Source organism: Pristiophorus japonicus, chromosome 24, assembly GCF_044704955.1.
Source record: "Pristiophorus japonicus isolate sPriJap1 chromosome 24, sPriJap1.hap1, whole genome shotgun sequence".
NCBI classification, from domain to species: Eukaryota; Metazoa; Chordata; class Chondrichthyes; family Pristiophoridae; genus Pristiophorus; species Pristiophorus japonicus.
This window is the reverse complement of record NC_092000.1, coordinates 3,941,151-3,956,457: the sequence shown is the minus strand read 5'-3', so window position 1 is coordinate 3,956,457 and position 15,307 is coordinate 3,941,151. Positions and strand designations below refer to the sequence as shown.

At 44.8% G+C, this 15,307-nt stretch overlaps 1 protein-coding gene across 1 annotated transcript in view; it reads right to left on the bottom strand.

Moving 5' to 3' along the window:
• The window catches only part of LOC139238010 (voltage-dependent P/Q-type calcium channel subunit alpha-1A-like), a 587,825-nt gene that overhangs the window by 510,933 nt on the left and 61,585 nt on the right, over nt 1-15,307 (bottom strand). Inside the window, 2 exon segments of the mRNA XM_070867408.1 lie at nt 2,642-2,781; nt 9,311-9,416. Of these exon segments, the coding sequence (XP_070723509.1) occupies nt 2,642-2,781; nt 9,311-9,416 (246 nt within the window).

Genomic DNA, 15,307 nt, shown 5'->3' with positions numbered 1-15,307 from the left:
GTTTACCACAAAATTATTTTTATGTCAATGTTAAAGATGATATCTGAAAGAGCAGTGAAGGTTTTAACTTTTTAAACCCTCATTTTACCTTTTGCCTATTTATCTATTGTGCACTTTGACTTCCTTTTTTAAAATCATTCCATAACTGATTGCGTATACCTCCTTTATTTAAATTTTCTCTAACCTTAATTGAGATTGAGCCAATAGGGTCAATACTCTCTGGAGTTTAGAAGAATGAGAGGTGATCTCATTGAAACATACAACATTCTTACAGGGCTTGACAGGGTAGATACAGGGAGGGTGTTTCTCCCCGGGGCTGGGGAGTCTAGAACCAGGGGTCACAGTCTCAGGATAAGGGGTCGGCCATTTAGGACTGAGATGAGGAGGAATTTCTTCACTCAGAGGGTGGTGAATCTTTGGAATTCTCTGCCCCAGAGGGCTGTGGGGGCTCAGTCTTTGAGTATATTCAAGGCTGAGATCAATAGATTTTTGGATCCTAGGGGAATCGAGGGATCTGGGGATCGGACGGGAAAGTGGAGTTGAGGTCAATGATCAGCCATGATCTTACTGAATGGTGGAGCAGGCTCGAGGGGCCGAATGGCCTACTCCTGCTCCTAATTTTTATGTTCGTATGATCCCAACTTTAAAAAAACTTGAATTAACTAGACAACAATTTCGATCTTAACGTGATTTCAGCATACATTGCATTTTATACGCAGTTAAGTCACATTACTGCAATAATGAGTGAGTTTACATTTTATCAAAGCTTAAATCACAGAGTTATTGCTGGTCCATAAAGGATTGTGATAAAGCATTTACTCCTAAACATTTACACAGATTATATTCAGTCTGTAATTGAAAGTTGCAACCATGACTGTTTCATTGAAAAACTGCTTTCTCCTGTCCAGAGCACGCTACCTTTACCAGCGTACGATCAATGATGGGCAGGTAAAGACCCTCTTGTCCATCCAGCCTGTCCCACGCAACTTCAGCACATCGTGCACCACAATATATACACTCCCCACCCAACTAGATCTCCTGGGAGAGGCAATAAAAAGGTGAAAAACCCAGGCCAATTTGGGGAAAGAAATCTGGGAAATTCCTGACGGCCCCATCTAGGTGATCAAAACTAGTCCAGGAAGGAGACCAAGGTTGATTAGTATCTCCCCCAAATACCCAAAGTGAATGTAGCGAGCAGGTAGATCGCTGGAATTTTGAATGCTGATGTGCCCCTCCTTCCCCTCTTTGTGAATTTCTACCTACCATTGGTAATGATAAACCTCTCCTCAGTAGTCCGGGAATGAAAGCAGTTCAAGTCACCTGACTTAAGGAAGGATATACTGGCTTTGGAAGGGGTACAGAGACGATTCACTCGGCTGATTCCGGAGATGAGGGGGTTACCTTATGATGATAGATTGAGTAGACTGGGTCTTTACTCGTTGGAGTTCAGAAGGATGAGGGGTGATCTTATAGAAACATTTAAAATAATTAAAAGGGATAGACAAGATAGAGGCAGAGAGGTTGTTTCCACTGGTCGGGGAGACTAGAACTAGGGGGCACAGCCTCAAAATACGGGGGAGCCAATTTCAAACCGAGTTGAGAAGGAATTTCTTCTCCCAGAGGGTTGTGAATCTGTGGAATTATCTGCCCAAGGAAGCAGTTGAGGCTAGCTCATTGAATGTATTCAAGTCACAGATAGATAGATTTTTAACCAATAAGGGAATTAAGGGTTACGGGGAGCGGGCGGGTAAGTGGAGCTGAGTCCACGGCCAGATCAGCCATGATCTTGTTGAATGGCGGAGCAGGCTCGAGGGGCTAGATGGCCTACTCCTGTTCCTAATTCTTATGTTCTTATGTAAGACCATCAACTACCTCACAGCATGGTTAGCTCTGATTTAGAAAACAAATCCCAGATCAATAAGCATTCAGGAACGACAACACACCATTCATGTTGGATGACAACAGCCACCCCGCTGACATCCTGTCTCACCAAATACTGGCCTAGACGCTGGAGCTCAGCCTCTCAGTAAAAGATAAATAAATCTCAACAAGTTGGCGTTAATTAACATAATTTATGCGTGAACTACAAGTGAATAAATAATTCACGCTGAAAGTGATTCTTCCTGCTCCTCCCAGGAACTCCCTTGGGTAAACGGCAAAAGGCAAAAGGCATTGCACTGATTTGGGACTTGAACCTAAATATTGGTAAATGGTAAACATCCTGGATCACTGTCTTTGTCTGATCCCGTTCCATGCTTTCTAGCTCTTTGTTAGATGCCTCCTACCATCCTCTATCCAACCTCGTAATGTCATTATAACGCAGATTCTGCACAAAATGGCTGATCATCTGCCTCTGACCAGTCTGAAGACAAAAAATACAGGAAGAAAGGAAGAACTGAGAAACACCAGTCAGTCTCTAATTATCTCCCTTTGTAGCATTTAGGATTATTTAAGCAGTCAGTAGAATGCTTTTCCCTCAAGTACAATTTAATCTGTGAGTTCACTTCCAGTTGACCCCACTATATTCTCTCTGTTGGTGAACTCCATGTGTTTACAGCGTACAATCACACACACCGTCCGCCGCAAAACAATTCCAGTCCAACAACCACAAATATTATAAGACAATGTTCCCGTGACTCACCCAGTCAGAACCACAACAAAATCCATGATGTTCCAGCCATTCCTTAAATAAGAACCTTTGTGAAAAGCGAATCCTAGAGCGATTATTTTAATTCCTGCCTCAAAGCAAAAGATTCCAATGAAATATGGTTCAGTGTCATCCTGAAACAAAGGAGAGAAAAAGAGCAGTTACTACTAACCTTTTCTCAGTATATTCTTGGTTAATATCTTTTTTGAACTTACAAATGATGTTAGTTTGGCTCGGATAGGAGCACTCTTGTCTCTTAAGTTGAGGGTTCAAGCCCCATTCCATTTCAGCGTATAATCTAGGCCCACACCCCACTGCAGTACTGAAGAAGCACTTGCATTTTCTGTCCTTTGGATTTGTCTTGAACTAAGCTCCTTTCAGCCCATAGCAGATACTAAAGAAGCAATGGCAGTATTCATCAAGGAGCAGGGAGCTTTCTTGCTGTCCTGTCAAACCTTTCTCCCCCATCCATCACCAAAAACAGACTAATATTAATCATCTTATTGTTAACCTTGCCTTATGTAAAATTGCTGCCTTACTTGCTTATACGACAATAGTCACACTACATCAAAGTAACTCACCATGTGAAACTCTAATGACCTTTCGGAGAGATGCGATAAAGCTATAAATACAAGTTGCATTCTTTTCATCATTTTCATAAAGGTTAGGCAATGTAATATTCCAGTTTGCATCCAGTGACAACATCAAGCACTTTTAAATCAGGCGTTGCACATATCACAATCCTAATAAAGCGTTCTTATATTGTCTCAAAGTGCACCTCAACTTTATTGAAGAGTTGAATCTGAGAAAAGTTTGAAAATCAGGTCTTATAGATTGGGCAATCTGCCTCATCTCCTTTTAGAGATATTGAGGGAGTTGAGTATTACAACAATTGTCTTCACCTGCAGGACGTAGAATGTTGGCCAGACAGATGATAATGAAGATGTCCCTTTTTCAAGGAGATGCTTAGACAGCAATGTGTTCCAACATTGTTCTTTAAGGTGAAAAGAAAGAGGACAAATCTGACATGGAAGACTTGAAGTGTCAATGTTACACGGCAAATTCTATAATCCAATACCTGAATCAAGCAATTTTGCAGAACAGGGCACTATTGGCGAACGACAAGCCAGTCTGGCTCATTAATGAGACACGGAGGGGTGGAGCTGCCATTGTAAGCTGGGGTTTTTCATGTTCGGCCACAGTTAACCTTGAAAGCTGATGTGCTTATGGTTAGAGTGGGTCCAGGCTGGACTAGTGCTATGTACTATGTACTAATGTACTAGTGCTGTGTGCCGGTAAGCTACATGGTTAAATCCCAGCAGCAACTGGCAAACACTTGGGGGTTCTTGCCAAGCTGCAGCTAAACTCTTTGGATTTGGGCAGGTAAGTTGTGTGCACTCCATATTAAGCAAGCAGAAATATGTGAATTTCTTAGCCGTTTAGCTTGGAAACCCTTCTTCATGATGGTGGATTCCCCATGCCTGTTATTCGGCTAACTGTAAACAAAGTCCAATCAAGGGCTTCAGACAAGATCATATGAAAGATGCTGTAATATTTAAATCCTGAGGTGAGCTTAGCTTCTAACCACTTCTCTAATGTGAATCAGAATGATATCCAAGGGTTAAGTTACGAGGAGAGATTACACGAATTAGGATTGTATTCCCTATAATTTTGAAGGTTAAGGAGCGATCTGATCGAAATTTTCAGGATATTAAGGGGAACAGATAGGGTAATAGAGAGAAACAATTCCCGCTGGTTGGGGAGTCTAGGACTAAAAATTAGAGCCAGACCTTTCAGGAGTGAAATGAGGAAACACTTCTACACACAAAGGGTGGTAGAGGTTTGGAACTCTCTTCTGCAAACGGCAATTGATAGAAACATAGAAACATAGAAAAATAGGTGCAGGAGTAGGCCATTTGGCCCTTCGAGCCTGCACCACCATTCAATAAGATCATGGCTGATCATTCCCTCAGTACCCCTTTCCTGCTTTCTCTCTATACCCCTTGATCCCTTTAGCCGTAAGGGCCATATCTAACTCCCTCTTGAATATATCCAATGAACTGACATCAACAACTCTCTGCGGCAGGGAATTCCACAGGTTCACAACTCTCTGAGTGAAGAAGTTTCTCATCTCAGTCCTAACTGGCCCACCCCTTATCCTAAGACTGCGTTCCCTGGTTCTGGACTTCCCCAACATCGGGAACATTCTACCCGCATCTGACCTGTCACGTCCCGTCAGAATCTTATATGTTTCTATGAGATCCCGTCTCATCCTTCTAAACTCCAATGTATAAAGGCCCAGTTGTTCCAGTCTCTCCTCATATGTCAGTCCTGCCATCCCGGGAATAACAAAGGCACGGATGAGGGTTTCAGCAACAGATCAGCTGAGGTAGAGGCGGTGATGGGTGATGTCACAGAGGTGGAAATAGGTGGTTTTAGTTATGCCGTGGATATGTGATTGGAAGCTCATTTCAGCGACAAATATGACACCAAGGTTGCAAACAGTCTGGCTCTGCCTCAGACAGAAGCTAGGGCGAGGGATGGAGTAGCTAGCTCGGGAATGGTGTTTGTGGCAGGAACCAAAGACAATGGGCTGGATTTTCTGAATTCTGCTGCCCTACTTAGAAACCCCGGAGGGGCGGCATTCGGTGCCGGGTTTGTGGAGGTGTGGTGCAGTACCACGCGGGAGTGGTGTTGCACACCGGCTCGAAAGTTGGATCGCGCCCGCTCCGTAGTGCCTCGTAGCGCGTCCCAGTGGGAACGCCTGTGAAAGCTGGCATTTCAAGCTGTACCGGCCGAAGTGATTGAAGAAATGTCTACCCTAGGTAAGTGTGAATGTCTTTCTTTTTGCAATTTATGTTGGGGTCGCATCAGTAATGAATTGGGAGTGTTTCTGGTGGGTTTTTTTTCAGGGTCTTTTTTCTCCACGGAAGCCTCGGTTAGGGCACTCCAACCCGACCTAGTGCCCTAAAGCAGGCGTGGAACACTTCCTGTGGTGGTGCACTCCAAACTCCGGGCCCAGCTGCTGAATTTTGCAGAGGCAGGCACAAACCATTTGCCGGCACAAAAATGTACCGCCCTGCCCGGGACAACGCCGCGACAGAGGCCCGACCGCATTTCTCCCCCAGTGGCTTCGGTCTTCCCACTATTTAATTGGAGAAAATTTCTGCTCATCCAGTACTGGATGTTGGGCAAGCGGCCTGACAATTTAGAGGCCGTGGAGAGGTTGAGAGAAGTGGCGGTGCGATGGAGCTGGGTGCCGTCAGCGTACATGTGAAAACTGACTCCATGTTTTCGGATGACAGGAGAGTAGTGAACTCAGGAGAGCGAGGGTGATGAATTGAGATGGAGGTTTAACTCACCGAGGATGGGAAGTCGCTCGGTGCAGAGGCTGAGCGAGGAAAACAGTGCCGATATCTCGGTGATAACATTTTTACTGTTCTTGGGTGGGCGGTAGAGAACGCAAAACTTGAAAGGAGGTATCTGTAGTCATCTGAATTTCTATTGAATCTAAGCGATTGAAATTCCCTTTATAATGCCAGCGGTTAGAAACATAGAAACATAGAAAATAGGTGCAGGAGTAGGCCATTCGGCCCTTCTAGCCTGCACCGCCATTCAATGAGTTCATGGCTGAACATTCAACTTCAGTACCCCATTCCTGCTTTCTCGCCATACCCCTTGATCCCCCTAGCAGTAAGGACCTCATCTAACTCCTTTTTGAATATATTTAGTGAATTGGCCTCAACAACTTTCTGTGGTAGAGAATTCCACAGGTTCACCACTCTCTGGGTGAAGAAGTTCCTCCGCATCTCGGTCCTAAATGGCTTACCCCTTATCCTTAGACTGTGACCCCTGGTTCTGGACTTCCCCAACATTGGGAACATTCTTCCTGCATCTAACCTGTCTAACCCCGTCAGAATTTTATATGTTTCTATGAGGTCCCCTCTCATTCTTCTGAACTCCAGTGAATACAAGCCCAGTTGATCCAGTCTTTCTTGATAGGTCAGTCCCGCCATCCCGGGAATCAGTCTGGTGAACCTTCGCTGCACTCCCTCAATAGCAAGAATGTCCTTCCTCAGGTTAGGAGACCAAAACTGTACACAATACTCCAGGTGTGGCCTCACCAATGCCCTGTACAACTGTAGCAACACCTCCCTGCCCCTGTACTCAAATCCCCTTGCTATGAAGGCCAACATGCCATTTGCTTTCTTAACCGCTAACACCCATGCCAGACAGCTAACGGGCAGCAAAGGCCTACCTTCGGTGTTAAGCGGCGTCCACAGCTCAGCAGAAATTCGGTAGACTCTTTGGTAGAGGTGCCAAGCGGTAATGCTGCACCATCTAATGCCACCCACCTGGTGATGTCATCCAGCATGCAATGCCCCCTTGGCGCCGCTCCCACGATATTTGGTTTGTACGGACACCCAACAGCAAGGCGTCCATACTGCCTGGGAAAAGCGCTCGGGTTTATTCGCCCAGAGATCAAGGTAAGTTTTTTTCTTTATTGATTTCATTTTCTTTTCATTTGTTGTAATAGTGGGGAAGTGTGTGTGTGTGGGTCGGGGAAGTTTGAGATTTTTTTTCCCTTCCCGTTTTTTCACCTAGCATGCTGACAGCCTTCCAGGGCGAAATTCAGTCGGCCTCCTGAGCTCCCGTCCCGTTGGTGGCGAGGATGAGTGCACAACACCACTTTTTAGCGCTGCTCTCTCATCGTTGGGAGTTACAACTGAATTTAGCAATTTGAGCCTGCACCTAATGTGACACCGCCTCAAAAACGGCCATAACCAATTTTGACCCCTAAATGTTTTCAAAGGCAGATACTTGCTAGTTAATTTGCTTTGACTATTGGAAAAATGCTAGTCGCTCTTTGAACAAGAGCGGTGTGGAGGCCCTGACCAGTGCCAGGTCGGGGCCATAAAACGTTTAAAATTCTGACGGGGTTAGACAGGTTAGATGCTGGAAGAATGTTCCCGATGTTGGGGAAGTCCAGAACCAGGAGTCACAGTCTAAGGATAAGGGGTAAGCCATTTAGGACCGAGATGAGGAGAAACTTCTTCACCCAGAGAGTGGTGAACCTGTGGAATTCTCTACCACAGAAAGTAGTTGAGGCCAATTCACTAAATATATTCAAAAAGGAGTTAGATGTAGTCCTTACTACTCGGGGGATCAAGGGGTATGGCGAGAAAGCAGGAATGGGGTACTGAAGTTGCATGTTCAGCCATGAACTCATTGAATGGCGGTGCAGGTTCGAAGGGCCGAATGGCCTACTCCTGCACCTATTTTCTATGTTTCTATGTTTCTATAAAAGGTGCGGAGGCCTGGGAGCAGCGCGGAGGCCACTTCAGGGAGCTGGTGCAGGAAGGCGACGGCAGCGAAGAGTGACGCCATCAAGGTCCAGGTCGGTGATTGGAGCGTGGGCAGGTACAGCAGGAGCGGCGAGAGACTGTGGAGGGACGTGATCGGGGCCCAGGGGAGGTGCGAGTTCGGGGCCAGGGGCCCAGGGGCAGCACGGGCCCAGCCCACGCTGTGCGATATGTGAGCGCACTGGGTCTGTGCAGCAGAGCTGGTCTCCAGTTAGTCCTGGTTAACCCTTGCCACTGGACCAAGACCTGGCTCTGTCAAGCCTGTGTGGTGGCTGGTGTGCACAGGCATCTTCCACCCTTCAGGATGTAGTTCGGGATCCGGAATATTAGGTCCTTCACTGAAACAACTGTGAACTCATCCCTTTTTGGCGTGGAAGCAAGTCACCCTCGCTTCGAGGGTCTGCCTATGATGATGATGATGATGATGATGATGATGACGATGATGATGACGATGATGAACAAGACCACACCACCACTGGAACATGATTCAACTAATTCCCACTATTTATATAAACCAAGTGCGAATCTGTAAGCATCTTCTTTCCGTTTGTTGAAGCGGCAAATGAAAATCCACAGGAATCTGGTATATGATTATGGTGGTGTAGTGGTTATGGTACTGGACGAGCAAGTTATAACATTTAATTCAATATCTCTGGTAATGTGACCATGAAACCTACCAGATTGTTGTAAAAAAGAATGTCCTTCAGGAAAGGGATCCTGCCATCTCTACTCAGCCTGGCCTACATATGACTCTACATAGTTGACTCAATACGCTCTGAAGTAACCATGCAAGCCATTCAGTTTACGGCAGATGGACAGTAAATGTGGCCTTGCCAGTGTCGTCCACATTCAGAGAAACTTCCAATGAACAATCTCACCTCTATCACATCTTATCTCATACCCCAGCACATCGGTGCTCTCAGGAGAGGAAGCAAAAAACACTTTCACATCGAATTTTTTCAAAATGTCTTCCTTCTCCTGGATGCCAAATCGCACCGGGGTCCATGGATGTCAGCATCCCTTCAGTACCTCACCCACATAGCCATGTTGGAGTGAGCCTAAACGCTATGCATCAGCAGGTTATTTGACAATAGGAATAGGCACACCTGATCCTATCCTCCACCCAACATTCACACCCATGCACTCTCCAGTCACAGCTTGTGGGATAGTTATCAGAAGCAGAAATTCAGGCTTTATCTCCACTTCCTGCTGCTCACCTCCAACATCCGGTAACTTTTAGTGAGTGAATAAGATACACATACAGAATAAAAGATACAGTGCGAGAAAAAACATTACTCACCAGTCGTTCCGACATGGGAGTCTTGTCATCATCAGGTAAATGTTGCTCCAGTGCTAAAACAATGCAATTGGCGATGATTGTTGCTAAAATCATGTATTCAAATGGAGTGAGAGAGTTAAGGCAAAATCTGGTGTAAAGAAATGTTACATTATAAACATTGAAAACAATAATTACAAGTCTTCATGCATAAATCTCAGCTCAGTTCCAGATAGGAGTCATTTAGTACCTCAAAATTGTTTGGAACCATACACGGCAACTGTCCGTATTTGACAGTCGGCATTTCAAGCAGTGTCCAATATTCCGTGTATGCAGACAAAGATCAGCAAGATCGGAACTTCCTATTCCAGAGCACATTTCAGAGTTTTGATCCCCAGAACAGCAGCATCAGATAGTGGAAGGAACATGAGCTAAATGGGATTGAGGGCGTGGGGAACAGTGCTAGCTTGAAAGGTAAGTGAAGTTAAAGAAGGAAGAACAGAGAGAGCATGAATAAGGTGACGGGGAGGGGGGGAGAGGGGATGAAGAGACCACTGTCACTGTGAACGAGCAGAAAAGTACCAACATGAACCCGCCATGATGATGAGGGACAGCAGAATTATTGCTTCCACATCATTGTGACAACTGTATAAACAATTCAAAACTATTTACCAATCAGGTGGAGTCATTTACAATGGTCTCCAATTTCTCTGCAAAATATGACGTAAAATACTTACAATTTTCTGTTCTACTGAGATCATGGGATTATCATCTATAGTTGGCACTGGACATGAATGAATAATGGAAGTGTTTGGATGATTATAAATCGAGTGTCAGATTGGGTAAGTTGGTTGTATTCCTGCTTGAGTTAGTAAGGTGTGGGTTCAAGACCCACTCTAGGTACATAATCTAGACTGAAATTCCAGCACTGCATTGTCGGAAGTGGACTATTTCGGCTTAAACACTAAACCGAGACACCTGTTCAGCTGGATGTGAAAGATCTCATGGCACTATTCAAAGAGATGGGGATTCTTATCGATTCCCAGCCAATATTCATCCCTTAATATACATCAAAAACAGATTAATCATCTCATTTTCTGCTTGTGGAATCTTTCTGTGTACAAATTGGCTGCCATGATTCCCTACATAACAACCGTCACTGCATTTCATTGGTTGCGAAGTGCCTAGAGATGTGCTACATAAGTTCCTTCTTCTGTCAGGCAGTTATCCTGGGACCATTTTTTGATTGTGCAAACTATTGTGATATTGCACACATCATTGAAAGAGATAAACATAGTGCTGACCTGGACACATCTCACTGCACAGGAGCAAGGAAAGGACATCCTGAGGGATTAAATACTTTAGTCAATGCAATGGCATTGTAAAGTGTTTGTTTTGAACACATTTATGATGTTATTACACACAGCATCAAGACTTTAATAACATTGGAGAATGGGTGCGTAAATGACAAATTAATTTCAATATAAATAATTTCAAGGATTAAGTTACAAAGAGAGATTACACCAATTAGGGTTGCATTTCCTAGAATTTAGCAGGTTATGGGGAAAGCTGATCGAAGTTTTCAAAATATTAAGGGGAACAGATAGGGTAGATAGAGAGAAAGTATTTTAAATTATTCCCTCTGGTTGGGGAGTCTAGGGCTAGGGGGCACAGTCTAAAAATTCGAGCCAGACCTTTCAGGAGTGAAATTACGAAGCACTTCTACACACAAAGGGTGATAGAGATTTGGAACTCTCTTCCGCAAACGGCAACTGATGCTCGATCAATTGTTCATTTTAAGTCAGAGCTTGATAGCTTTTTGTTAACCAAAGGTATTAAGGGATATGGGGCAAAGGTGGGTATATGGAGTTAGGTCGCAGATCAGGCATGATCTCATTGAATGGCGGAACAGGCTCGAGGGCCTCCTCCTGTTCCTATGTTTCTGAGTGCGAGGTGGTGCATTTAGGTAGGAGGAATAATTAGGCCTCATACTCCTTGAAAAATAAGAGTCTAAATGGGGTAGAGGAGCAGAGGGATCTGGCAGGACACAAATTCACAAATCATTAAAAGTACGCAGGTTAACAAAGCTATAAAAATGCAAATAAAGCATGGGTTCATTTCTAGAGGAATAGAGTTCAAAAGCTGAGAAGTTATATGAAACTTATATAGAACCTTGGTTAGACCACACTTGTTCTGATCTCCATATTACAACAAGATATAGAGGCACTGGAGAAGGTGCAAACAGACATAGGGATGATACCAGAACTGAGAGGTTAGAACTATCAGGAAAGGCTAAACAAGCTGGGTCTCTTTTCTCTAAAAACAAGAAGGCTGAGAGGTGACCTAATATGGGCCTTTAAAATTATGAAGGAGTTTGAGGGTAGATGTAGAGAAGATATTTCCACTTGTGGGCTGTTCAAAACTAGGGGGTCATAAGGATAAGATAGTCACTAATAAATCCATTAAGGAATTCAGAAGAACCGTCTTTACCCAGAGAGTGGTGTGAATGTAGAACTTGGAGTGGTAGAGGCGAATAGCATAGATGCATTTAAGGGGGAGTTAGATAAACGCATGAGGGAGAAAGGAACAGAAGGACATACTGATAGGGTTAGATGCCGTAAGGTTGGAGGAGGCTCATGTGCAGAATAAACACCACCATAGACCAGGTGGGCCAATTGGCCTGTTTTTGTCTGGTAAATTCTATGTAATTCTATGTAGCAAGCATAGAAATTCTTCCCCTTTTGGTCCCTTTGTCTGCTATCCGTTTTTTGGGCTGGAAGGATCAATTTGTAATCCTGAACTGCATGGGGGCGATTTTCAAACGCCACCTGTCCATGTCTTGCCCTTAAAAGGAGGTGACCTGCAGCTGAAAATGAGGGCCACCCTTTGGATGTCCACGGCCTTTAATGCCCTTCCCATCTGTACCAGTCGGTGAAGGGACCATTGGTGGCTGCTCCACAAAAGGACCCCAAACCTTTCTATTCTTTTATTTTTGTGAGGCTAGGTGGAGCAGGGCCCACTTCCAGAGTCAGCACCCCCCAAGGCCTGACCGGGTGGCTGGCTCAGAGTAGGTAGTGGCCAAGTTCCCACCCGCTCTCAACCCCCGCGGGCTGCAATGGAGCACCTGCCTGGATTCAAATTAGGCCTGAACCCGAAAATGGTTCCGGCCTCCCAATACTGGCTTTGACCATGCAGCACAGCCACTCATCTGATAATACTCATTAATAACCTGAAAAGCAGCACTCTCATATTTAACCAATTTTTTTCAAGTGATTCAAAAGGCTGCACTTTTTCATTGGCATAAGTCGATAATTATGCTATCCTAAAGATGGTGTTTTGTGATTTATTCACACACAAAAGGGTTAAAACCTCCATCAAGCTTGCAAAAAATCCAGTTCACAGAATCTTGCCCTTCTCAGGCCAGTGGGCTTTTTATTGCTATGAATTGTGGGGGCAGATTTCTGAAGCGAACTCCCACTGGGAGCTTGGTTAAAGCTGCCTGTTCTCATTTCACTTAGGATCTTTGACAACCTGAGGAGACGACTTTCATCCCATCTGTCTCTGAACCCTTGTCTTCTATCTTTAATTTGAAGAAAGGGCATTTAACCAGGGCCGTATAGGGAGATGGCAAATCAAATTAATAATAGGTGGTAGTCAGCATGGATGGTTCTTGAAGACCTATCATCTAAGGTAGCAGAATAAACAGACTCTTTACATTCATTGAAATCAGTATCAGAGTTTGGTCAGGATGAAAGGCCAAAGGTTTCCTTCCCGCTGAAAAAAAAATCTCATCCAAGACAACCGAAACTTCCTTTAATATTTTCGAGCCTGTTTATTGTTGCAGGAAATATTGTCAAGGAATCTGGTGGTAGTATTTCAAAAATCAATTGTCACTGAGCCGAAGGGTGGCAGGGTGCCATGCAGCATTAACGCCTTTGGCGTGCGCTGGTACAAGGAAGTTTCAAACCTTTTACAGTCACAGGCTATGATGGTCTTTCTCCACAGCATCAGGTTGTAAGATAAACTGGATGATAAATGTTACTCTATGTTGACTCACCTCTCTGCCTCCCCCCGCTTGCAATGGCCCAGCTGAGCTCGTGGGTGAGAAATGTGTGCTGTCATGCTCTGGTGCACAGCACTAGCAACATCCCACGCCAATTGGGAAGGCACTCAAAATTCTGCCCAACGACCAGTTTTTCTTTTTGATTAAACTACTAGCTTGCTATATATTCCCTGGGTAGCTCAACAAAAGGTTAATCTTCAAACAGAAATGGTGGGGGGCACGGAAACAGTCGAGAGAGCAACAAAGCACATTCCATTCCCACCCCCACGCTCCCCTCCGCCCCCTCACCCCACATCCCCCTCCGCATGCTCCGTACATTCTGAATGATCTGAATGTTCTAACGCGCCCAGTTCCCAATTGTTCTCCTGTCCGGTATCTAGACATCCTCAAAAGAGCTTCTCGTTTTTTGCGATTGTCCCCACACCAAGGCACCATTCCGATCACTAGATCATGCATGGAAACCCACACAAAAACCTCGATATTACTGTTGCTGATATTAGCAGATGAACGCTGAATGCATTCATATGATACTCCTCTGCCTGCTATTTTAGCAGAGGCATTAACCCATTTAAAATCAATTGGTTGACACTTTTGTTAAAATAACAGAGAGCAGTATGACACATGAATGTGTTTGTGGATTTTGGCAACTAATTTTCAGGCTATGGCCTCATTTTATGCAGGAATTGTCATCAGGAGCAGGAACCCTGGAAGATTTTCCCCCTCTCGAGTGGGAAGATACAGGGAATCAGAGAAACTTACAGCACAGAAGGAGGCCATTCAGCCCATCATATCTCTGCCGACAGAGCTAAGCTAACTCACTGCAGACTGCCAGTTCAAACTGGAACGCTCCTGCTCTGTATGGTTCAGTACCATGCCGGGTGGAGTACATACCCACCTAGCTGTTAGGAAACGGAATAGCTAAAGCACAAAGCATTGCAGTGCCGGACACTCATAATCCTGGCACTTGCTCCCAATTGAGAAAAACAACTCGTCGCTCATAACGGGTGAGCTAAGCAATTTTTGTGACGGCGACTATTATTTTTGCGTACATTCCCCTAATTAAACGAAAGGAAAATCGATTCCTTCATTTAATCATCTTCCTTTAATGTCCCCACAGTGGCACTTCCTCCTGGCATTTCCTTTTGATAAACATCTCCGACTGCACATTCTGAACAAGCTGATCCGGTGCCAGCTCACAGAACAGCCTGAATGATTACTAAGCCCATTATGTACATATCATTCAGTGCCATAGTTTGATGTCACACTTGGTCACTCTGCATTACTAAGCAAACAGTGACAGAAGGGGACTTCGGTGCCAGCAAAAGTACAATTCATTTTATGAAGATTGTGTATACATCCAGAAACCCAGTGAAGGTTCAGGACACCATCATGCTTACAGAAAGGAAATACGACAAGATAAATCAATCAAGTGATTGGGTAATGCTGAGCCTGGGTTTTAAAAGCCTGTGTATTGTAGGCGGAAGGAGGTGTGAAGCGAGGCAGATTTCCATGATTTGGGGGTCCTTGGATAGAATACGTACCCTAAAAGCACTTGCATTTCTAAAGTGCCTTTCACGACCACCGGACGTCCCAAAGCACTTTACAGCCAATGAAGTACTTTTTGAAGTGTAGCCACTGTAGGAATGTAGGAAACGCGTTAGCCAATTTGGGCACAGCAAGCTCCCACACACAGAAATGTGATAATGACCCGATAACCTGTTTTAGTGATGTTGATTGAGGGATAAATATTGGCCCCAGGACACCGGGGAGAACTCCCCTGCTCTTCTTCAACATAGCACCATGGGATCTTTAACATCCACCTGAGAGAGTAGACGGGGCTTCGGTTTAATGTCTCATGCGAAAGACGGCACCTACAACAGGGCAGTGTTCCCTCAGTATCACCCCTCCAACGGTGCTGCGCTCCCTCAGTACTGCCCCGCCGACAGTGCGGCACTCCC